At 42.8% G+C, this 24813-nt stretch overlaps 2 protein-coding genes across 3 annotated transcripts; both read right to left on the bottom strand.

The window, feature by feature from the left end:
- Positions 1-3986: 3986 nt before the first annotated feature.
- LOC119655882 (methyltransferase-like protein 9) lies at positions 3987-12086 on the bottom strand. Of its 2 annotated transcripts, none has more exons than XM_038062019.1 (6): positions 11809-12086; positions 5289-5383; positions 4934-5227; positions 4709-4860; positions 4449-4621; positions 3987-4377 (listed from the first exon to the last, which is right to left on the bottom strand). In XM_038062019.1, exons 2-6 carry the CDS (start codon positions 5379-5381, stop codon positions 4160-4162), a joined length of 930 nt encoding a protein of 309 aa, XP_037917947.1. In that variant the 5' UTR covers positions 5382-5383; positions 11809-12086; the 3' UTR covers positions 3987-4159. The 2 variants fall into 2 exon arrangements, with proteins under 2 accessions (XP_037917947.1, XP_037917946.1); XM_038062018.1 differs by having other exon boundaries at positions 5289-5388; positions 11809-12085.
- Positions 12087-20636: 8550 nt separating this feature from the next.
- LOC119653900 (transcription elongation factor SPT5) lies at positions 20637-24728 on the bottom strand. Its single transcript, XM_038059035.1, has 7 exons — positions 24568-24728; positions 24333-24437; positions 23803-24261; positions 22497-23750; positions 22211-22406; positions 21427-22156; positions 20637-21368 (listed from the first exon to the last, which is right to left on the bottom strand). The coding sequence occupies exons 2-7, from the start codon at positions 24416-24418 to the stop codon at positions 20800-20802; spliced, it is 3294 nt and encodes a 1097-aa protein (XP_037914963.1). The 5' UTR covers positions 24419-24437; positions 24568-24728; the 3' UTR covers positions 20637-20799.
- Between the last annotated feature and the right edge of the window lie 85 nt (positions 24729-24813).

Here is a 24813-nt window from a genome sequence, read left to right as displayed (position 1 = left end):
TATCATCGGCGTAACCCACCACCGTGGCCTCCTCCGGAACCGGAAGGTTAAGCACATCATTATAGATAATGCTCCACAATAGTAGGCCCAGTACAGAGCCCTGTGGGACACCCGCGGAGACAACGTACACCCCTGGGGCCCATCATCGGTATTATACCAGAGTATTCGCTCTTACAAATAGCTATCTATAATAGCGGCGAGGTAGGTGGGAACACCAATCGTCGCCAGAGACTTTCGTATAAGGTTCCAATTGGCCGAGTTGAATGCATTCCTCACATCCAGGGTCAGCACAACACAATATTTGCTGGTACAACCCCTTCCGTGAATTGCATTTTCGGCCAAGCCAGTAATCATTTTGATGGCATCAATGGTTGATCTGGCTTTACGGAACCCATACTGCCTATCTAAAAGGCCCCCTTGGCTCACGACAATTAGGAGTAGTCTATTATAAATAACCAGCTCCAACATTTTCCCCATAGTGTCTAGAAGACATATGGGTCTATAGGAGGACGGTTCTCCTGGCGGTTTACCAGCCTTAGGCAGCAGCACCAGCTTCTGCCACTTCCACGGTGCTGGAAAGATACCCTCGGACATGCACGTTTCGAACAGCTCCGCGAACATATTCGGTCTTCATTTGACGGCCTTATTCGGTATGCCGTCCAAACCCGGGGCTTTGCTGTCGCCTATTCAACTCCAACAGCTCGTCCCTGGTGATTGGTGGAATCGGCATCACATTCAGGGAACCCCGGGAAGGTGTTAGTACCCCGCTCTTGTTGGGGAAATAACCCCTGGATTATTGTCAACAAGAGCATAGGGCACGTGATCTGCGGAGATGAATGAGAGATGAATCGTCCTGTCACGGTTTTATAGGCGCTACCCCACGGATTTATGTCCGCTTCCAAACAGAGCTCCTTAAAACATTCCCTCTTACTCTGCTGGATGGCGAGCTTGAGGTTCTTGCGAGCTTCCCTATAGGCATGCTCCTTTTGCGCTTGATCAATCCTACCTATTGCCCTCTGAGCCGTTCGTCTGACTCTGTGGCAAATCGATCGAAGGCTGGCAAGTTCACTATTCCACCAATAATTAGGTCTTCTAGTGGAAAATGAGCATCTCCTAGGCATCGATGCGCCACATGCCTTAGAAATGCCTTGTATAACATGGAGGGCATATCCGTGGAGGTGCCTGTTTTGCTAGGCTGGTCTGTCTGTCGGTCACGGGCACTTTTCTCAGAAACGGCTAAACCGATTGACACGAAATTTGGGGAGAAGGTGGGACCTGTGAACCCCCGGACATGCAGTGAGTGATATCCTTCTACGTTGAGATTTAGGGGAGATCCCCATACATGTAAAAGGGGGGTGTAACAATTTTTTTCACCAAATAGTCATGTGGGGTATCAAATGAAAGGTCTTAATTAGTGCTTTTGGAAGCCAGTCTTAGTTTTGAGATTCGTTAAAAAGGCGGGGAGTGGGAGGGGTGGAAAGTGATGATTTCTTTAGCGGTCCCATTCTCATAAACTACCCAACCGAAAAATTTGAAAATAATCATGAAGCTGCCTCTATATGGTGCCCAAGCCTCAAAATACTCTTCATAAATAGCATATTACCATGTTTTTTGGAAAATTGCATATTCTTAACCGGCTTCGTACAAATGGGATACTCACAGAAGAAGCAAACAAAACTTTTCATACCTGAAGCGCCCAGCTTCCGGTTTCCCGACTACCCTATTGTTTTTATTAGCATATATTTAGCATATATTAGATTCAGTAGGCAGTTGCTCCCTTCATCAGTGCTTACAATCTAACTGGCTTAGATATAATAATAGGATGTCTCAATAAAAAAAAACAGTCTTTTCATTTAGTTGAAACACAGCACAAACAAAAAGTTCAGCATTACAAACCACACAACAACGTTGTAGCCGAACATGCGCGTCAGCAGTGATTCCGATATTTTCGTGACGGAAGAAAACCGATCGAAAATCAATCGCATTCTGTAAGACGGCATTGGACAAAAAGCGGCAAGTTTTCTTCCCGATTCGGCCACTGGGGATGTGAACTAAGTTCTGTACAAAAATGTTAAATGCTGCATAACAGTTTACAAGAAAAACGAAATACCGCAAACCTTTTCAAAATCAACGAAGGGCAAATGAAGCAGAGATATAAATTCCAAACACTGTTCCAAAATAATCCGCAAAGTGTTGATATGATCAATGCTGGAATGCGGCACGGTTATTCCGGGTTGGCCCCCTTTTGAGAGATTCATGATGGTTGTGGTTATGCCTATATCGCGGGCAGAGCTCGTTGTAGGCTCAAGCGTGGAAAGGCATTAGATAAGCTTGTATGCACTGGTATCAGTGTTGAGTCTGCACTCAATATAGACCAGTACCGTTGTGACAGTCACAACAGGGCTCTGATTATGGTCTCCAAATTAATCCATGTCCGAAGGGGACCGTGGGATTATGCCTGCACGGTATTCTCTAACACTAAACACCCAGGACCTTCATTTTCTCGATGGTACAAAAAAAAATTCAAAACATTATTTTTTAAGAGATCTGTAAGAAGCAGATCTGTGGAAATAAGTTCGCTCGGTTCAATGATAGTCTGAAGTTCATGCATATGTGCACCCCGGTTAATCGGTGTAACCGACGATTTTGTCTGAAAATATTTGCACAAGACCAGTCAGCACAGTTAAAAAAATTAATGATTTTACGACTTCTAAGCCTTCGACCTTATAGCCAATCACCGTAGCGGCTAATCAATTTTCCTCCCGATCGTTGTCCCATCGGAGACTTTAGAAGACATTATTTATGAGAGGCTGGAAAGACTATACCACTCAAATGACAGTGATTTCAATGCCAAGGTTGGGGACGACAATGGGGGCATAGTCTTCAAGACATACTAAATGACAACGGCCAACACCGCATTGAGTTTGTGTAACAGAAATTTAACCATAGAATCGACATGCTTCCCACGTATGCGCCTTCCAAAAATGATATGGGTATTCGCAGATGGCAGACTATTCATTTTATGCACTATTTTTCATTATTTTAGTATTTTTACTTAAAGTAGACAACACATTATCATTAAAAATGGTCCTGTTGTATTGACAGGTGAAATGTTAATTTCTTTTCTCACGTTAATTATTAATTCAACTGGTTTTAAATCTCAATGTCAACTCGAGTCTAAAATAAAAAACATACTCATAGAAAGTTGATGGGCAATCCAGATTTTTGCGAAAGAATCCCACCTCCCGTAGCGCCATTGGAGGTAAAGATACTCAAAAGCTGACTGACATTCTCATCAGGCAACTGACTCGATTATAGTCGATAAAGAGACGCAGCACAAGTATAGTCGTAAGGGCGAAGACAGTTGCTCCGCGTGGCGCAGTTTATTTTAAAGGTTAATAAAACTTAAAAAAAAACGCATTGAGAAATATTAAGGACTTTTCTCACAATAAAATTCCAAAAAACGCTTCGAACAACCGTCACATGGGAACACTCCCTTAAAGTGCCTTTCAAGGAATGTGTGTCCCAATGAGAGCATTTTATTCTGATCTTGCTCTGCCAAACTACTGTTATTATTTTGTTGGTATATTTTATTTAGTTAAGCAAGACAATGGTTCCTTTGCTTCCAATGATGCCACGCCACTGACCCCCTGGTGAATCTCCCAAAATGTGATAAGCGGAACGGAAATCATTCCCGTTTACAATTTTTGAGTAGGTGAATCAATCTGAGGAACGTCTAAATCAATCTAAGAAAGCCTGAATCTCTCGGCCATTATACATATCTTCAACCTGGCTTAGACGCAAATCAAGAAAATTAGGATGAAATCAACCAACCAATCTGGAGCAATGCAGTCAAGGGCTGTGCTGGAAATAATTAAACAAGAAAGAGACCAGAAAAGGTTATGTCAAGAAAGTTTGCTCAAACTCTGTATCATAAATTAACGGACGGAAACAATTCATAATACAATAAAATTGAAAGATTTTGTCATTACACCATCGATTTTTTTATTTTAACTATAATTTTCATGATTCAATAGAACAAAACAAATTCACAGTCTATAGTTATTTTCTTACCATTTCATAGTAAAATTCAATTAAATATTTTACTTTTGTTTTCGCTTACAAACTATATACGTCTTAAAATTTAGCACATAAGATTTTACCTTTTTGATGCCACAACCACAACATCAACTAACCAATAAAATGATTGTCGTAAATCTCCTTCACAAAGATACGGAGCTTTAGTCCAAGCGTCAACTTGGAATCCAGATTGTTCGAGCATTTCGAAAAACATTGTAGCCTCATCTTCGAATGAGTATTGACGAGCTTTTTCGGGCCAATGAGGCATTAATGGTTTTAGGGGTAAATGTGAGGTATCTGTAAATAAAAACATCCAGTATGAAGTCCATTAATTCAATGCACATGGCTGAATAGAACAGGACACTCACTGAACTCCACGTAGTGAACATACGGTAGGACTAACGCTATCAACACACGCCCGTTTGGTGCTAACACATCGTATATATCTTGCAGGATTTGATGCGGATCAACGCACCTGTCTAACACGTTCAAGCATGACACCAAAGGAATGTTACATACATCTCGAATATTCTCCAGTACACTATAAATGGAGGTAGGAAATAAAATCAATCGTATTTTTATAACTAATTCGGAATTATTTACGATTAAAAAGCAATTCAGGACTCACATGAACTGTTGCTTTTGCAGGCGCTCTCGCATTGTCCAACTTGTTTCTGTGGCAAAAACTTTTACGTATACATCTAAGCCCATTCCTATCACAGATTTAGCCAGCCGCGTCGTAATTTCGCCGTCACCAGCACCAATATCTAGCATATCTATCTGTCAAGATTATATAGAAAGACTGTTAGAAAATTTCTTCTCCTACTTCATCTCACTATCTCTATTAACTTACAGTTTCATAATTACGGAAGTTTTTCAAATCGAAGCCGCCAGCTGTTAGTAACCGTGAAAACTGCACTTCGGAAAGAATGAACATTGAGCCCCGCTTCAGTAGACCGTTGACGTCTGTTTGAGTCATAAAAATACTAAGGAATATCCGAGCCACCACATGCCAGATTTGTAACCAAAGGTTGGCTGATAATGATTTGGCCTTCTCCAACCAGCCGATGGTTATGTCATCAGGACATTGTAGTGCGATGAATTTGGATTGGAAATGGTTTGGTAACGGTTTTGTGACTTGATACCACTGAAATCGTTTAGAATTTTAGATGAGTATTTTTGAGGGATAATTATATTAGGAAGCTTACCAGTTTTGTGTCGTAGCCATCTAAATACTGATCATTGTGCACTTTTTCGAAAATTGCACGGGCCAGTGCTCCACGTGGTCTGTACAGCGTCATATCTAATCTATGTAGAAAACATTTAAGTGAGGAAAGTTTACAGTCAAGAATCTACCTAATATGCAAGTAATACTACTGATATTTTTGATTATAGAGATGAGCCAAGAAAACTTATCGTTACCCTTAAGCAATGAGAGAACAATCAATGAAAGATGAAATTAATATTTCCAATAGCTTTTGAACTCATATGAAAGCTTATCTTTAAATGCCCTAAAAACGAAAATGGCTGGGATATCCGTATTCTTCTTAAATTAGGCAACAATAGAAACGAATACTAATCAAGATAATCAAGGTAAACACATATATATCCACTCCATCATTCACGATTCTTCCCAACATACTTAAAACCTTTTAAGGCTTTCCGAAAAGCTACCACTTATCCTAAAAACTTCTGCATCACGTTCTTCTATGGTGTCTCCCTGGTAGCTATCCCGGGATAGAATATTCCATTACACGAACAAACGTCAGTGAAATTGTCACCCTTTTTCCCAACGTGTTACCCGTCCAATGCGACTTCTGACTTCTAATCAACACCTTTACGGGCATTTGGTCCATGCCCCGACGTCGCCTTACCTACTTTGACAGGGACTTCCGGGTTTCAAGTAACAGCGGCGCAAACTGAGCATTTTCACATTTTCAAATTTTTAACAAAGCAGAAAAGGAAAATCTAGCTGTGTTAAAGTCTCAAGTAAAGGTGACTTCGATACCACCTTTGACAAAAAGGGCGCTACCCAGATATAAATGGATTGACGTTTCAATGTACTGTATATTGGTACAGATAAGAAGAATGTGATGAACCGTTTCATTGAAAACCTTGGTTCTATTTGCATTTATTTTCAATCCAACCCTCCTTGCCTCTTTCTCTAAATCGAAAGGAAGCTCTTCATCTTGCAAACAAGGCAACAATGGTATCGGCGATGGAACCCACCCCTAGTGGACTTTGCTTAGGACTTCAAATTTCTCGGAAGTTTTACCTCTGTGCATCGCCCTTATATGTCACTCTGAGTACACTTGTAGTTGGTTATATAATTTTCGAATAAGCTGACGGAGCTGCTCTGCAGAAACAGCAGAAGTTGCAAGAGACAATTCTAGAGGGAAACTTCGGGACCGTTGATTTTTTCCATATATATTGATGGCCAGATCCGCATGTTATGATGATTCACTATTTCATCCATTATCGTATCCCGGAAAAAGGTGAAAATGTGTCTTCTACCCCTAAAAGCGAGAGAAACTGTGCCGACTGGTGCCGCAGTTTGAAAATTCTTGTTAGACTGAAAACCCTACCTGAAAAAACGAATTGCCATGAAGTCATGAAAGGAGGCTCGGACTAGATTGGACTCATGTCAGAGCCGGTAACGAAGAGAAACACACGCATAATTTCCCATGGAATGGGCACTTTCTGTACAGAGAGCAAGAACTACTAAGCAATTAATGGACATCCCGTCCACCCACGACGACGTTGCCAGAAATGCGTTGGACAGGGATCGGTTTCCTGGATATGCCAATTAAACCAAATAGTATAGCTGCTATGGGAGTAGGTTTCCTACTATGCTAAAAAATGAAACCCGCTTTTATCAGATGTGAAAACAAGAGCGTGCAACTATGCACAGCATCAGTGTTATGAATATTCATGCATTTACAAATTAGGATATAGATTTGGAAAAGGATGCTTTCTTCAAAGCAATGAGAGATTGCAATAGTCAAATAGTTAGTGAGCCCCTTAGAGGCACATGTTTTGCACGCAAAGAAATCCACTCTTTACCTGGTTCGCCGTCTAGTTGACCTGCTTGGATAATACCAAAACCCCCCTGATAATCAAGTGAGGATAAACACCGAAGCGATCCATAAAATAGCCCTCCGTATCACCCACACGGGGAAACTAATGCGGCAATAACTGCATCAACAAATGACCCTCATAACAATCTGAAAAACATTATCTTTGGCACAGCCAGCAGTATATTTAGCCCCGAAACCAAAAAAAAATCAGAACGACTACTTTGACGATGATTGTAAGCTAACAACGAAGCAACGGAAGAATATTTCTTACCGAGCAATGTAGCAATCTTGAAGATAGTGTACGCACGAAAACTTAGGCACGAACTCCGTGGAATAAAGAAGTGACTTCACAGACCATATAAGCAAGCCTAGCGAAACCAATAAATTTGTAAATTCGAAAAGTGCAGGAAAAAACCGCATCAGGGCTAGAAGTTTTACCAACAAGTTAGCAGAATGAAACCGTATACACCTCAATACTGCCAAAATAAAGAGGAAAATCTTATTTGCGAGCGTACGGGCACATTCGAGCAATGGTCTACCATGCATTCTTTTTAACCTGACCCTAAAACTTCGCCGATCCAAGCCCATTTAAGAGAGAATGAGAAAAAAGTCGCGACTGAATGGCCACGCCACACTGAGGTGGCTTAGGGGGACTTCTTAATAGTATTCGCTATTATTGTATTGCATCTTTACCCCACTCAGCTAATGACTACCCTGTGATATGGGGATTAAGAATTCACTAAAAGTATTCTCTACTTGTCGTAAAAGGTGACTAAAAGGGATAGATGGACTAACAAACTACAGATTTCGAAGCTTTGCTACCGCGACATTATCCATGCTGAAGATAACCAGGGATTCGCCAGTAGAGGTTTAGCTATTGTATCAGGACAGGGACTCACCAGTAGAGGTTTAACTATTGTATCAGGACAGGAGTTGTTTTCTGGAAAGTGCGTACACTCCTCGAAAACGATATCGAGGGCCCCCAAGAATGCTAGCTGCCTAAATTTAAGTTAGATGAAGAGAGCATTCCCTCCCCTTTTTGCGGAAGGAAGTAAGCTTGAAGCTTACGCGCACCCCGAGGCGCGTCATCATTACTTGAGAGACGATTTCGGACACAGCAGACTGAATCTGAAGCCTCCTAAGTATGATATTGTAATCGTGGAGAAATGCCACCTCTGGTCACCTTGACCAGGCATATGCTGAGAAAACGCGGCGTAGGTCACCGTAGCCTCGTCATTGGTGGCGCATTGTTTGAGCACAGAGCTTGCCATGCGGTCAGTTGGATTTCAACTGGCCGACAACATACGATCAATCAGACTGATACTGTGAAATCAGCAGCAGATTTGTTAGTTATAATTTGGTTGTTTGGAGAGGAGAAGCGCTGATAGCACCCTCGAAAGAGACCACGATCTAATACCCACGTGTTGCAACTTACGTGTGCCGCTTGCCATAGGATTGAAGAGCTTCGAGAAGACCGCTGAGCAATACTTCCTATTCTCCAGTGTACTCCTTATCTCAGAGACGATCCTGTGAACTTGAACGATTGTACCGTACTTCTCTCGAAAGCCGAAATAGCCCTAAGGGATAACTTTGTTTTCCACTAGGTACGGTGTTCTTTTTTGAAACTAATAATTTTTCGAACAACTTTGAATAACAAATCCTTTCCGCATCTAGAAATTCTTAAGATATTCGACCTTAGTAATAATTCCAGTATCGCAATGGATTTTCCCTTCCGGATGATTAGTGCCGCAGAAGCAATACCGGTATATTTTGAGCTGGTTCATTTGCTTCTGACAAAGACCTGTAAGATCTAAGTCTGATTATGCATTTCCTACATTATGTTTTGCATCGAGAATGTAGATTCATTGTTTGCTTTCGTTGTATATTTACAGCTTTATTCCGTGGGTGCAGTGCGAGTGAGAGAGTGTGACCACATCACAAAAAAATAAAGTCTCAGAGAAAGTCTTAAGCAGATTTAGGTAATGGTTTCGCTAAATGCTCGGGATTTGGAGGTCAATGCCAACATCGCACTCGATGTCGCTAGACATATTAACAGTGCTAGGATCGACCTTGGAAATTTTATTTAAAATCTGGAAATGCGAATACCGCACCACCAATCTAGCTGAGGTTGTTTCAAGCCAATATTCTCCTTACACTGCTTTATGGAAGTAACGTATGGAAAGCGACCACCACTGTTACTTGATGGCTCCAAATCTTCTTGAACGCGTTGACTGCGGGCAAGGCTAAGCGTAAATCTTCGTAGCGGTATCTTAAAACGAAGTTAAGTGTTATCAAATAGTTACTATTTTAATAAGGTTTTCAATTAAAAAAAAACTCATAGATAGCTGCTTTGTAATCTTACAAGTCCCTGCCACATAAGACAAAAACACAAATGCCTATTGTGATGCAAACGTTTTCTATCCAAAAAAGTGCGTAGGAATAGGCCGTAGTGTATGCGACGAAAGCGTCTAAGAAGAGGCTTTCAACACTATATACGGCGCCCGTAGGCAGCGTGTTAACAATTGTTTTCTCCGTGCCATTGGGGTACATTATTCCGACACAATTCCGTAAAAGAACGCCCTAGGCAAGCGTGACATGGACCAGTTAAAAGGGGGTAGGCTTCTCCGCACAACTGGAAAAAACTGAATTTCAATGAACCGACAGTGATAGCGCAATGATGTGCTTGCTCGCCTGTTTGCTGACCAATTTCTTTGTTTGAAATAATTTCAGTCGTACCCCAATGATACGACGCGGACAAGTGCTGACAAAGGCTTGGCGCCCTTCAGTAACAGTGGGCTGTCACTTCAAATGTGCTACTTCCCTAAAGTAGTAGTATAGGAAGGACACTAGCAAGAACAGTCTCAACTTAATCTTGGTGTAGAGATAACTGCATTTCGATTCAATTTTAGACACGGCAGCGCTGTTAATCCGTCGAATGACATCCAGTTCGGTACCAAAGTCGGCGGAAATAGCACTTCCTAGATATATAAGTTCATCGCGCCTTCGATGCACTGTCCATTATTGTAAATAGGAAAACCTATCAGACGGGGAGGCTTGGTTTTGTTGTTCAATCCAACTCTACTACCCTCACTTTCACAATCCAGAGCTATTTCGCCAAGGTCCATGACGCGCTGAGAGACCAAACAAATATCATCAGCGTAGCGATCACATAGTTCATTGAACTCTTCTCTCCTCTCGACAAGGCAGCATGAAGAACGCCACCGATAACAAGAAGAAATAATATCGGTGATAAGACGCAATCCTAGCGGACTCGGCTTTCACCTCAAACTCCTCCGAGATTTTACCTCCGTGCAGCACGCAATATGTTCCGCAATCATGTCGCTCTGATTATAACTAGCATTTCCATACGAGTGGACTTAGCAGATCTGGAGAAACGGCAGATGCAGCAACGAATAACTCTGCGAAAAGGCCGTCAAGCCCAGCGAATTTACTCCGTCTGAGTGTATTGATGGCCGAGATGATTTCTCTTCTGTTTGGAGGAGCAGTCTTTATCCGCATGTTGCGCTGACTAGCCATTCCATCCATATCCACGCCCGCCATCACTCGCAATGGGTAATCGACCCGCTTCCACGATTGCGTAGTCAGCCAGATCTTATGACGCCTGCGCAGCACCCAAGAAAAAGAGTATTTTTGATGGCGACGATTTTCAGGTGGGTTACTCGGTATATCTGCCATCCAATCAGCAATGTAGCTCTCCCACTATCGGGGGACAGCTGAATCATACAAGGGATCGATGTTAAACTCGAAAGGTCGCAGCTCTCCAACCCTGCGAGAAGTGGCGGACGCAACACGCAAGCGAAGACAAGCGACCATCAGATGTTAGCGCCTTTTTGTTACGCACATTCAGGAGACAACTTTTAAATGTACTGCTGATTGCGAATTCTCCTCGGGCCCGGTGTTGTTTGGGGACCCAGAATGAATATTTCAACAAAAAATGGAAACAAATGGCCCGCATTTCTCCCCAGACCCGTATCATTTTTACCCCGGGCCCTTTTTTTCGCATATTTTTCACTCCGCGCACAGACTTGCTCCATAAGGCACTGCTGCTCCCACTTGGCTTCTCCAATACAAAAGCACATGGGGCAAGAAGGAAAGAAGTGTTCTCCAGAGTCCCACCAGCTTGCTTCGCTTAGGCCCAGAATGTGCAACTTATATCGTTGGAATTCCCGCTCGAGTTGAGGAAACCGAGCCGATAGCGTTGTCGTAGGCCTGAGGTCAGTCCCTACCCGAGGCGATGTTCGCGTTTCGCTAGCAGAGGGTGCAGTAAAAAGATTATAAGCGGAAAGAAGGGATCACGTCCTCCTTTTATGCTATCTGCATGGTTGATTGATAGATGTGAGTTTACAGAAACTTAAGCATATTCTCCTCACAATAAGTGCCATATGTTGTAGTCTAAGGGAAAATAATTAGCTCATCTAGCGTTTCCTCTGCAATACAATCAGCATTGTCAGTTCGATGTAAAAACTTACGTAAGTGCATAATGTAAACAACATGATTAAGGCCTTATAAAGATACGCCGGGAAACCCCAACTTTTCTACTCAACTTCAGGAGCAACAGCTTTCATGGGATTTGTGTGTCATCCCTGTTACTCGGATCATCAAATTTATTTGAAAGTGTGATTTCACTTACCTAGAAGTTAGGCCAATTACTATAAAGTAATAACGTGTCCCTCTCGAATTTTATTCACAACTGCTCCACCCTTGCCGCTTCTGTTTACTTTTAATTTCTCTCTTTCTTTTACATCTTTCAGAAGTAGTTTCCACTCTCGTTGATTTATCGAGAATTTCGATAAACACACATGCACAGCATCGCTCTGCAACCGTGTCACGACTCGGAATTTTGTTATCAAGACGGCACAGCAAAAAAGGAAAACACGCCAATGATAAAAGATTCACCTGACACTGTCACGGTGACATTCAGGGATGGACAAACAAATCCAAGCGGATTGTGTGGGGTTAGCATAGGCATAAACCATGATGTAGTATTGAACCAGGCAAGGAAAACATTGTTCAAAATATCTACTTTCCTGTACATCGAAATAGTGCAAAGTTACTGATGGTGTCAAATGTTCAATCAAACCAAAATAATTTAGACTATTGACTGCACGTTGGATTGAAAAGTATTAGGAACTAATGAAGCTCAAAACTGGTGGATTTCCATCGAGTTGATGAATTTTATTTGGTTTATAAAGTAATACACTATTAAGCTGAATGCATTCAAATTTATAATAATAGCTTCCATTACCATACTACCATTAAAGTATAAGGAACAAGCAAAAATTAAATTAAAATTAACACCTATAGCGCTAAGCCTAAAAAACAGGTCTACCCCTTAAGGCTAGTCTTTTTTGAGAAGGTCACATACCACGCCAGGAGTGTTTCTTATTTCTCTATACGGTTGAGGAATTTACAGATGATGTTGAATAAGGATTAGTACACATGTGGCGTCCCTTGTAAACCAAATATGTATCAAATCTGTACATGCAGCCTCAACATTTAAACTCAATTTGTATTAGATTGATACATTCGGCGCTGTATGTATTAAAATTTTTCATTTTTAAGGTTTTGTGTTTACACAAAATCGGTTTACTGTGTGTCTGTTTGTCCGTCTGTCTATCTGTCCGTCGCACGCATTTTTCTCGGAGACGGTTATAGCGATTGACACCAGATTTGGTAGAAAGGTGGGAACTGTGAACGCTCAGGCATACAGGGAATTACATGCAAAAGGGGGGTGTAAAATTTTTTTTCATCAAATATAGTTATGTGGGGTATCAAAATAAAGGTCTCGATTAGTACTTTTGAAAGCCGATCTTAGTTTTGACATTCGTTGGAAGAGTGGGGAGCGCGGGGGTTGAAAGTGATCACTTCTTTAAGGGGGCCATTCTCAGAAACTACCAAACCGAAAAATCTGAAAAAAATCAGGAGGCTGCCACTATATGGTGCCTAGACTCCGAAATACCTTCCATGCCGATATCTGTTTAAATAAAGTTAATAATAGTATATTACTACAATTTTTTGTAAATGGTTAGAAACCCCCCTTAAGTTCATCCTAGTACCATGAAATTTTGCAGTGATATAGGCTATAATATAGAGCATGATCTTACCAAGTTTGGTGAAAATTGCACCATTACTAACAAAGTTATAATACCTCAAATTTGTTGCTTCTTTGAAAATTGAAGACTATGAATGTCAATATCACCCGAAAGTGGATACTCTCACATAATATATGGATATATTACGTGCTATGTACTAAGAAATACACAAAACATTTCGTACCTAAAGCGTCCAGCTTCCGGTTTCCCGACTTGTTATCTTTACTAAATTATTTTTTTTTCTGAAAATACACTTATTTCGACGAAAAGACTTTTTCAGTGCTAAAATTTGAATGAGAAAAAAATCTAGGATCGTCTGAGTGAAAACGTGACTCGTCAGTGCCTTATTTATTTATTTAATTTAACGGGCAACAAACAGAGTAAACTCCAATTACTTATTGTCCTCGGGAAGAGGAGAAAGTAATAATCTTATCCTATGCTTAAAACTACTAAAAGTAGAGAAGTTAAAAAGGCCAAGCTATTGTGCGTTGTAATTTCGGCGAAACATAGGAATCGGGGAGTGAAAGTAGACTTCGAGCTATCTGCGTTACGTGTGTTATAAGACACAGGAAGGCAGCTGATATCGTTAGCGGCGGAGCAGACCATCAGACCGGAGAAAAGTTTAAAAAATGCGCGCAGATCCATATAGGATCTACGGTATTGTAGGAAGGGAAGGTTCAGAAAGCAGAGGCGGGAGGGGTAGTCCACACGAAGGAAGCTTTTCTTAAAGAAGAGGGAGCGGATGAATTTACGTTGCACATTTTCAAGGGCAAGACAATCACAGTTACGGGAGGGTGACCAGATCACAGAGCAATACTCGAGTTTATTCCTCACGTTTAGCGCTAAACCATTAGTCGAGCACCAACGAACCAGAGTGTCTAGGTTAGATTGAAGAGATAAACAGTCAATAGGCGACGATATAGCGGAAAACCGCTCGGTCGTCAATAAAAAATAAAAATAACAAAGGGCCCAGAATAGATCCCTGTGGGACGCCAGAGGAGGAGGAGAAGGAGCAGGAAGTGCAACCGCCAAAAGAGACGCGACAGGATCGGTTGGAAAGGTAAGAGGCAAGCCATAAAACAAGTAGTATGGGAACGCTTAGAGACGAAAGTTTGGATAGAAGTATCTTCTAATTTACAGTGTCGAAGGCTTTAGCGAAATCAGTGTAAATGGTATGTACTTCTTGCTGTGAATTTAGATATTTGGCAACAAAGTCGATAAAGTCATCCAGGTTGGAGGCAGTGGACCTACGCTTAACAAAGTCATGTTGCTCTTTCACTATGTGGTTGCCAAAGTTAGCGAATAATCAGTCGCTGACATATCTTTTTAAGATTTTGGAACAGGAGGAGAGGAGGGAAATGGGACGGTAATTCTCGGCAAGCGTACGATCGCCACTTTTGTGTATGGGAATAATGAGAACCTCTTTCCATAAACCGGGAAAATGATTCTCTTCGAGGCTTTTGTTGAAAATAAGAGATAGGGGAAGAGAGATGGACATCGTAGCCAGGTGCCACGTTGGCATTAAGTTTGCCAATGAATGGGAATGGTAGCCGATGCGGGGCAGGCTATATCCACTATCGGGAGGGTTTCGGAGAAAAAAGGGGGAACATAGACTGAGGAAAATTAGGGGCAGAGTAAATAACAAGATAGTTGGGGGGAGTTAGCTGAGGAGCCAAAGAATTTAATGGACTGAGTGAATAACTGGGCAGGGCAGCGGGAGTTGCGAATGTGGGAGCAGAAAGGTTTGAGGTTTCCACACTTTAGTGAGTCTTCGACACTGGTAAAATATTCGTTTCTGGATATACGTATTAAGGATTTAACCGAGGAACGTAGAGATTTGAAAAAACTATATCAGCGTAGGTTCTAGAAGACAGGAACTTCTTCCTCAAAGTGACGTAGTTTTTTGTGGACTTCAGTGGTGAACCAGACGTATAGAAGATGTTGAGTGCTTGGCCACACGTAAATGAAGAGAGGAGGAGGACCCAGTTGATTGCCGCCAGGGCTGAGTTCAGACCTTTGAAGTTCGCCTTACAAAAGTTGAACTTCGTAGGCCTGCGAGCGGCAGGAGAGTGGAATCAGGATATCTGAGCATCGAACTTGAAAGCAGGATGAAGTCGTGGGGATGTGCCACTTTGAAGGAAGCTATCATTCGGTCAAGAGAGCCATCCTTCGCGTCCTACACCAATTTTGCATCCTCCTTGGAAATCATGTAGTTTGCCATAGCGATATGCAACGGTTCAATTGCTCGTCAAGACTAATTTCATCCTTTCTTCTAGGCTTTTCGATGCACACTTTATTACAACGGTCCTTGATTGCTTCAGATTGAGCTGGCTGTTTCTACTATTAAAAAGAGGTCAAACCATATTTCCAGATCTCGCCTTTCAGCGATAAATTTATAATTAAAATTGAATGCTATTCTCCTTTTGAACTGTTGTTTTGTTTTTATAATGGCGAAAAAGTGATTCTTATATATCTCCTCCAAAATCTTGCCATCCGACGCATTGAAGTCTATTTTCAGTTTGGCCCTGAAGGTTTCGGTGATGAATGGAGGAAGGAAGTTAAATATGGGAGTTCCTTTCCACAGCTTATAATATTCACCTCTACGTATCATATTCCTTTACCTTTCAATTGTATACACCTCTGCTGGTGTGGCTAATTTTCTACTAAAGCCTTCCCTTTTTGTGTGAAGTATCAACGTAAGATACTGAGCGCAAGACGTTCACTTAACCAGAATTCGTTCAATTAACCATTTGGCTATTTGATTGTGCTGAAAATATTTCCGCGCAGATAATTTACCTCATCTCCTTACCTAGTGTATGGATCTTTGGAAGCAATGTGATCCTAGATAATATTCCAGTTTGTTGTCTCCTGGAATTGATTAGAATTCCTCGTTGACTTGTCTACACATTTCATGAATTAGTTGATCTTTTATCTTCGAGGAAGCCCATACCATTCAACGCGAAAATCTTGAACTCTTGCGTCATACAAACCGAACGACAACCTTGGACCCTTGGGAAAGTCTAGAAATTTTGAGAGAAAACGCGACACGGTTATTAAACACAGATTAGAATTAATAAGACTCGCCGCGGTAATTAACAGGTAATTAAGTTCATAATTTAATGTTGTTTCTTTTTGTTAAAAGATTAAATAGAACCGTATAATCGCAATTGTTTTCAGTAGCTTTGCACTGATGAAGGGGGTAAGTTGCTCCCGAAATATATATATACATTATAAAATAAAATTGTAGTTTGGAATAAGCTACTGGTCTATCAATTTTATACTTAACTATAAATAGAAGACAATATCTAATCTTTTATCTTGTTCTCCAAGTTCTCTTTGCCCAATATAACCAATGCCTTAATATCTTGGTTTCCCTCTGACCTCTTAAATTATCTTTTTCCCCGTGTCTTGTTGCTCTCTTGCCACTGTTAAGTATCTTGAATTCGTCTACTATTCTAGTCCTGATACGTTTTTCCTTCTGTAATGATCTGTACAGGGCGTTTCAAAACTACTGGGCTAATTCTATGCCAGGCGATTCCTCATGCAATTTTAAGTAAAAAATATGAAGTAATTCATTTTAATTTATAAGAAAAAAAATCATAATAACTCAAAAACAACCATAGAGCAACGAAATAAATGTTAAATTATAGCTAGGACCTTGGTCTAGAAATAGAGTAATAATAAGTAATAAGGAACTCCAGACATCCCAGTTTTGCGCCGATGTCCACCAATTCGATATTCCTAAAAGCTGTCTGGCGTCCTGACCTACACCATCGCTCCATCTTAGGCAGGGTTTGCTTCGTCTTCTTTTTCATAGATATTGCCCTTATAGACTTTCCAGGCTGGATCATCCTCATCCATACGGATAAAGTGACCCGCCCACCGTAACATATTGAGCCGGATTTTATCCACAACCTGACGGTCATGATATCGCTCATAGATTTCGTCGTTATGTAGACTACTTTGGAGGATTCATCTCTCGAATGCGGCCAAGAGTTCGCAATCCTTCTTGCTAAGAACCCAAGTCTCCAAGGAATACATGATGACTGGCAAGATCATAGTCTTGTACAGTAAGAGCTTTGACCCTATGGTGAGACGTTTCCAGTGGAACATTCTTTGTAAGCTGAAATAGGCTATGTTGGTTGACAACAACCGTCCACGGATTTCATCATCGTAGCTTTTATCAGTTGTGATTTTCGATCCTAGATAGGAGAAATTATCAACGGTCTCAAAGTTGTATTCTCCTATCTTTATTCTTCCCGTTTGACCAGTGCGGTTTGATGTTGTTGGTTGGTTGGTTTTCGGTGCTGACGTTACCTCCATATACTTTGTCTTGCCTTCATTGATGTACAGCCTAAGATCTCGCGCCAATCGCCGCCTGCTCGATCTGGATGAAGGCAGTTTGTACGTTTCGGGTGGTTCTTCCCATGATGTCGTTATAGTCAACATAGGCCAGTAGTTGGGTGGGCTTAAAGAGGATCGTACCTCTTGCATTTACCTAGCATCACGGATCACTTTCTTCAGGGCCAGGTTAAAGAGGGCGCATGATAGGGCATCACCTTGTCGTAGACCGTTGTTTATGTCAAATGGTCTTAAGAGTGATCCTGCTGCTTTTATCGGGCTTACACATTGGTCAGGGCCAGCCTAGTCCAAATGCAAAAATTTCGTTTTTCTCCCTCAAAATGTTGCTGTTTTTCCCATTTCTCTAGATTTTAACATACATAATGTACTAATTTTCTTATGAAAAAATGAATCCTAATTTCACCAGGATAAAATTTTGTTGTCATCACTTTATCCTAAGTACTCAATTTGTGATAGTTACAATAAGTTAAACGTAAAATTGAAAGTGTTCTCCTTTGCGAAACTAGACAACGATCTAGATCCAGTCGATGCCTCTATCTTAGAATTTGAAGTATATGAAGATCGATGATCCAACGAGGACTGACGAATCCCTTACGGAAGCAGATCATCCTGCGAGTAGCTTATATAAATCTGCAGCATTCGAAGTGTACTTCAACTAATCTGAAGACATCGCCGTTGCACTAATACAGGAGCCCTGGATCAGAAGAGATCGAACCATCAAAGAGCTTCTAAGCAAATATTACGAATTATTCCACGCCACAAGAGACACTGATGGGGACCGACCTAGTACATGTATCTCCGCCAAGCAGAGCCTGCACACTTTTCGGTGTCCGTATCTGAGTTTCAGAAGAATTATATTTGACGCCCACCTTTGCAACAAAGAAAGCCAGCCTGATACCGCTCGGAAAACAACCGAAGAGGTGAGCCTCTCATTGATTTTATTATGAACGCAAACCTATCGGTATATAACAGGGGCTGTACACCAACCTTACATTTCTGCAACTCGGAGAACTTGGTCCTTGATACTACCCTACTAACAGACAGTAGGACAGATAACCCCAGATAATTCCCAGCCCTCTCATAGACCCCGGGAGGATCGACTGGAGGAACAAATCTCACTTGAGCAAATTCACAAGATTAGCACGATTGACGAACTGAAGTCACGTACCCATCGTGGTGAAATGAAGATCTGTCTAGCCTCAGGAAGCTGACCAGGGAAGTCTACAACATATGCTAGTGACACAAATATTGGCAGCCATACAAGGACGGTCTGAAGAGGCACAAGTCAGCCATCAAGGCAATCAAGAAGCATTTCAGACGCACTTCCCCGCCAGCGAAGGACCGTGATTCAAAACCTTGAAGGGCACGCTGCCCCAGTCGTGTAAGACTATCAAATCGGTAATTCTCGAGGATCAAATTGGCTGGGCTAAAAACAGCTTCTCTGCAAGTAAACATCCGGAACCAGATGGCATTATGCCAATTATGCTACAGAAGCAGCAAACAAGAGCTGCCCAATGGCTTGTCGAAATTTACCGGAGCTGCATCTCTTTAGGATATGTACCGCACTCTTGGAGAAGCTTGCTGTTCATACCGAAATCGGGCAGGCATGGCCATTGGTCCGCGAAGCACTTTCGGCCTATCAGTCTCACCTCTTTTGTGTTGAAGACACTAGAGCTCGTCCTAGACATTCACTTGATATGGATTATGGAGAGAACGCCGCTCTCAAGTCTCAAGGGCGAAGCCACAAATACCACTTTTTTCGAGATGATTATGTAGGTGCAAACAATATACTCTCGAAATTCTACGCACATTGGGCAGGAGCGGGGTAAAGGTGGTGGAGTATGCCAACGACTTGATGATATTATTATCAGGAGTTTTTCCCGCCGTTATATGTGAAATTATGCAAGAAGCGTTTGGAAAGTTGTGCCCGTGGGTTGGAAGATACAAACTCCACATAAATCCAACCAAAACGGAGCTCCCGTGATTAAATGAGCAAAAATCGTACAAAATACCGCGTAATTACAGTCAGAGCAAAGATTGGTTCCGCCAATGTAAATCCTAAGTTGAATTCGAAATCGAGCCTGTGTAACCTTCTCCGCCTGCTAGAGAATCTTTGTTAGAAAGTGGGGTCTCCGGAGATGGCTCTCTCAATGTACTCCTACACCTCTTGGCGTTGGACTTACCCAATACACTTTACGGGCAGTGCTGTCAGACTACGTGAGTACGTTTATTGAAAAACGAAGGCCTACGGCCATAGTAACATCCTAGACTAAGTACCTCGGGAGCTCTACGCGTGGCCCACGGAATACGCCACACACAAGCCGAGCTTCACAAGGAATTTTACTATGGACTTTCCAACCAGGGGAGAGTGGTGCAAGGTTATGACACAGTGTTCTTCGCCGAAAGGTGAAAGTTGGTCTGTGGAGTCCGTGCGGCTGTTTTCTCAGATACACACAGCGTTGACGAGTGGTACAGTTTCTCAGGATTCGCCAGTGTATTCCAAGTGAAACTATTGGCGATACTGGGAAACCTGTCGATTGTTGTTCCGAGGTCCAAGCATAACAACAATCAAGGATGATTTAGCTCGCTTATAACAAGGTTTAATCGCAAGAGCTCTTGTGGCAGACGCGTGCAAATGCATGCAAGATTACAACAGTCTGCATGAGGACCTGACATAAATGGAACTATGCCACCAGACTCGGCACATCCTACAATTCGTATTGCCGAAGCTGCGGAGAAACCGTCCTTCCCAAGTAAACTATCCTTTGCGGACCCCAGATACATCTTCAACTGCAGGGTGGGAAAGCTGTTTTGCTTCATGAATGCTACGGGCTGGCTCTGAGCCGCTGGACTCTGGACACATCAGTCATTGTGTTTGGGGACTTTGTGACATCACAATGGTGCACCGCAGCGATAGTTGGGATCCTCGGAGGCGCCACTGATACCTATCCACCCACTAAGAGGAGACCTTTTACCGCAAAAAGCAACAAGAAATAACCATTTATTTAATTACTGCGGAATATAGCTTTATTTGACATTCAGTACAATGAATCAAGATAATAAACAGTAAAGGAAAACGCAGATGTCTCTAAGGAAGTGTGTAACCAACAACATTAAATGTCCTAAGATATAAGAGCAAGGAAGAGATAAAAAATTCAGGCAACTTACTAGTCGGCTGACCTCATCTTGCATAAAAACTTTGTCGGTATCAACAAATGCTTTCCATGTAAATTAACGAAGCTGTCTTTTCCGGATACAGAAATCACTTTACCAATTGACTCTCTCTCGTCGCCACAAATAACTTTGAAATCATCGTCTGCCTGCGGCGTCACCGGTGCCAAATGCTCACTAATAACTGAAACGCTGCGATCTTCTTGCCGCAGGAATACAGAGCAAACTCCATTGCTCACTGTGCGGATGATACCAGTCTGCCCAACCAAATCGGCGTCGTCGTGAGTGTGGATCTTAACTTCGATGTCAGTTGTACACCAATCACCCATATGAGCTGAGTCCAAGCTAGCACCCGGCGTTTGAGGGTTGAAGGGCGACTGCGGTGCACCGCCCGGAGTATTGGGCGAGTAGGTAGATGGCGATGGCGTAGCCATGTAGCCAACTGGATATGGCGATGGAGATGGACTGGGACTTGCGTTGTATGGACTGAAGCTGTGATCCGAGCCATACATTGTTCCCGGTGTGTGCGGAGCAAACGGAGTACTCATTTGATATCCTGGTGTGCCTGGGAGAAAAAAAATAATTTAATTGATGCTTCCGACCAAAGCGCATGTTCAACTTACTTGGATTGTAGCCCGGACTTGGGCTGGCTTCGTCCATATTGTAATCGAAATCGTTGCTCCTGGCAGGAGTATTCGTAACATTCGGATCCCATGCACTGTGCCTTGGTGTGGCGCTTCCATCGTGCGATGGGGTCATCGAGACATGATGCGGAGTACGATGACCATCGTCCCATTGTGGAGTCTGACTGCCAATGAGCGGAGTCTTGGAGCCACTGTAGATTGGAGTTTGAGATCCATAGTTCGGTGTGCGTCCAGGTGTCCTTCCGTATGTCGATACGCTGCCACCTTCCCTTCCAGGAACCCCGACAACAGCAATGTGATTTCGATCGACCGAAATAGTTTGGCACGAAGTGTGCAATTCAACTCGAGCCGTGCTTTCCGTGGCGTCCTTGACAATGCCAACAGCACCCTTATACGGACCGCCACTGATTTTGATAGTTTTGCCAAGTATTTCGCGATCTCTTGTGACACGTAATCCACCACGTCCACCCCGGCCGCCACCTCCGCCACGACCTCCTCTTCCACCGGAAGGATGCATGGGCGACTGTATCCTCGGCGACATGAACCCAAATCCACCGAGCGGTCCTAAGCTGTTGGCTGGATTTTTGTTTCCGCCGGCAAGTTGCAAGTGGCGCGTTTTACATACAAAAATACCTCCATTTTCCGTGTACATGCGGCAATGCAAGAACGCAAGGTTCCGGTAGAGATGTTTGATTTCACCGTGACGACCCTGTTTTGTGGTTTCATTAGTTTTGCACAAATGATAAGCCAATTCATTACTTACCGCATGCGGGCCTTCCATTACTTTAACAATATCTTTACGGCGAATCTGGTTCTGATCAGCATCCAAAGCGATCGTATTTCGATTCTCTCGCCGTTTTTGTAGAGCTGTAGGCTTGCATTCGATAACTTTCCCATGCATACCAAGCACATGGAAATTTTCTCGTTCTAAACGAACAATTACTCCAACATTTTGAGCACTGTAAATAGGAAAATACGAAAAATTAACATAATTTGCCATGAAGCATTCCAACTTTACGAGAAACTGAATATGAGGAAGTTCTACTTACTCGAGTTGAACTAGATCTCCCCACTGGAACTGACCCAGTGAGTCGACACCGGTCGCCATATCGGAACACAATTGCAAGTCCCTCGGCAAAACCTCCAATTCGTGCATCGTTAAATCTGAAACGAGGACTACCCTCGACGGCTCAACACGTACAATAAGACCAGTTTCGCCCTCATATCGTCCCGCGAGAACTTTAGCGTGATCACCAGTTTTGAAGTACTTTCTCAATTCATTCGCTTTGAAGATGAGAGGATCCTTCAAGTCCTCGTGTTTGGGCATGACCGTGATCATGCCCCCGTCAATTGCAATGATTTTCGCTTGCAAGTTCTCCAAGTCTCCGACGCAAACCTCCACGTTATCACCCATAGAGAAGGAATGGGAAGTTGCGGGGTCGTCTTTGCTAGCAACGGCGAGTTCGATGTTGATTTCCTCGGGCTGCTCTTCGAATCTTTCCAATTCAGAAAGCGTTGGCCGAACGCCTTCCGCGAGGATAGCCGACATGGTGAAGTTCTTGTAGAGGAAGCCCTTCCTAGAATATCTGTTTCCTTCGAAGATAAGGAAATCACCATCAGAGGTAACTTCACCGCCGATCGCCCGAATCGCTTCAGGATCGAATGGTTTTGCGGGCGGTCGTCGTTTCTTCTTGCGCTTTGCATCGTCAGAATCTGATTGCGTTGTTCTCAATGCACCGCGCATTCTTGTATAGTCAATACGCGGAAGAAGCTTCAAGTGTACTTGATTCTGCGCCAAGTCCACATAGTCTACTTGTGCTATATCATCCTTGTAAAGACCCCGCTTCAATCGGACCCATTGTTTTGGCTTAAGCCCGGCTTGCTCCTTCACTACCTTCAGCACGTCTGTCATTTCCTTGATGGGCACCATCTCCTGCTTCCATTGCCCCATCCGCAGGTTGCCCACATTCGCAATTGCGGCCTTCACATGGGTTTGCTTGTACGCTTCTACATAGATGTAACCTTTGACCCCTTCTGGTGCGACCACCGCTTTGATTTGAAGCGGCTCATCGGTGTTGAGGTAAGTTAGGAACTTCCTCATCAGGAGAAGGCAAGTAGCTTTTTCTTCGCCGATACGGCATTTGACCATCCACAAGTTTGGATCCTTGATTCCGGGCAACAATGTTTGCTGCGTGATTTCATCCGACATTTCCTCCCCACCATCGCCAAAGTGTTTCCTGACAATCGACGCGTCTGCATATTTCTTCCGCAGATATTCCTCGATTTCATCTTCCTTCGCAGTGCTGTAAAGATGAAATGTTAGAGATGAGAGAGAGACAACAATTCCAAACTTACTCCCAGAGGTTAGTTCCCCGTCGTTTGATTTCAATATCACGAGCGGTGGGTCCCAATTCGTCAATTTCGTTACCAACGATTCCAATCTCGTTTGCTCCGTCCTCCCATTCTTCATCTTCTTCCACTTCGTCGTCTACTTCAGCTTCATCAATGATGAATCCTCCGAAGCGTTCCTTCTTTTTCTTCTTCTTTGGTCGTCCGCCGTCTTCGTCCTCGTCCTCTTCATCGTATTCAGAATCCAAGTCTTCACCATCCTCAGGTTCTTGTTCCTCGTCGACTTCCTCCTCGTCGGATCTGCTGCGACTACGACCCCTTTTCCGACCTCTGTTGCGCACACGCTCTACATCCGACCCCGAGCCGGACCCAGCGGACGCCGATCGTGAACGCGATCTAGACGGCGACCGAGAGCGAGAACGCGATCTCGACACCGACCTCGACGCCGACCGGGATGATCTGGATCTGCGAATAAAGTATAAAGCGACGTCGTTAGACTTCCATATTGAAAAAATCAATAAGCAGATGCCACTTACCGGGCACTGTGCTGCGACCGATTTGATCCCATGCTCCCGACATCGGACCCGCTATCCGACATATTACTCGCCTCCGAATCGGACATGGTCTAAAATTCAGCCAAGCTTCAATTGAGATAAAAAGGGCTTGAAAAAATCGTTTTCGTTCCGAAGAAGTTAAAAATGGCAACGTCAACAAAGGAGGAAAAATTCGTGGTGTTGACTATGAGAGCAAACTCAAAATGTTCGACCTTACCACTTGATAGAAATTCGCACTTTGAGTGTTTCTAGCTTTATTTTCACTTATATACTCTTCAAAATCGACCAAATTAAGTTTTAAATCAAAATTAGAGAATAACCACTTCCATCCCCACGCTGTCAAAGTGACAAGCAGGGCGGGCGTCCAAATTCTTGTACTTGCGGACTTGTCATTTCATGATCTTATGTTGCCTGCAGTGACAGATATTTTTTTAAAGTTTGCTCAAGTATTTCCAGTAGTCCA

This window comes from Hermetia illucens, chromosome 4, assembly GCF_905115235.1.
Source record: "Hermetia illucens chromosome 4, iHerIll2.2.curated.20191125, whole genome shotgun sequence".
Taxonomy (NCBI): domain Eukaryota; kingdom Metazoa; phylum Arthropoda; class Insecta; order Diptera; family Stratiomyidae; genus Hermetia; species Hermetia illucens.
This window is presented reverse-complemented; position numbering and strand designations above follow the sequence as displayed.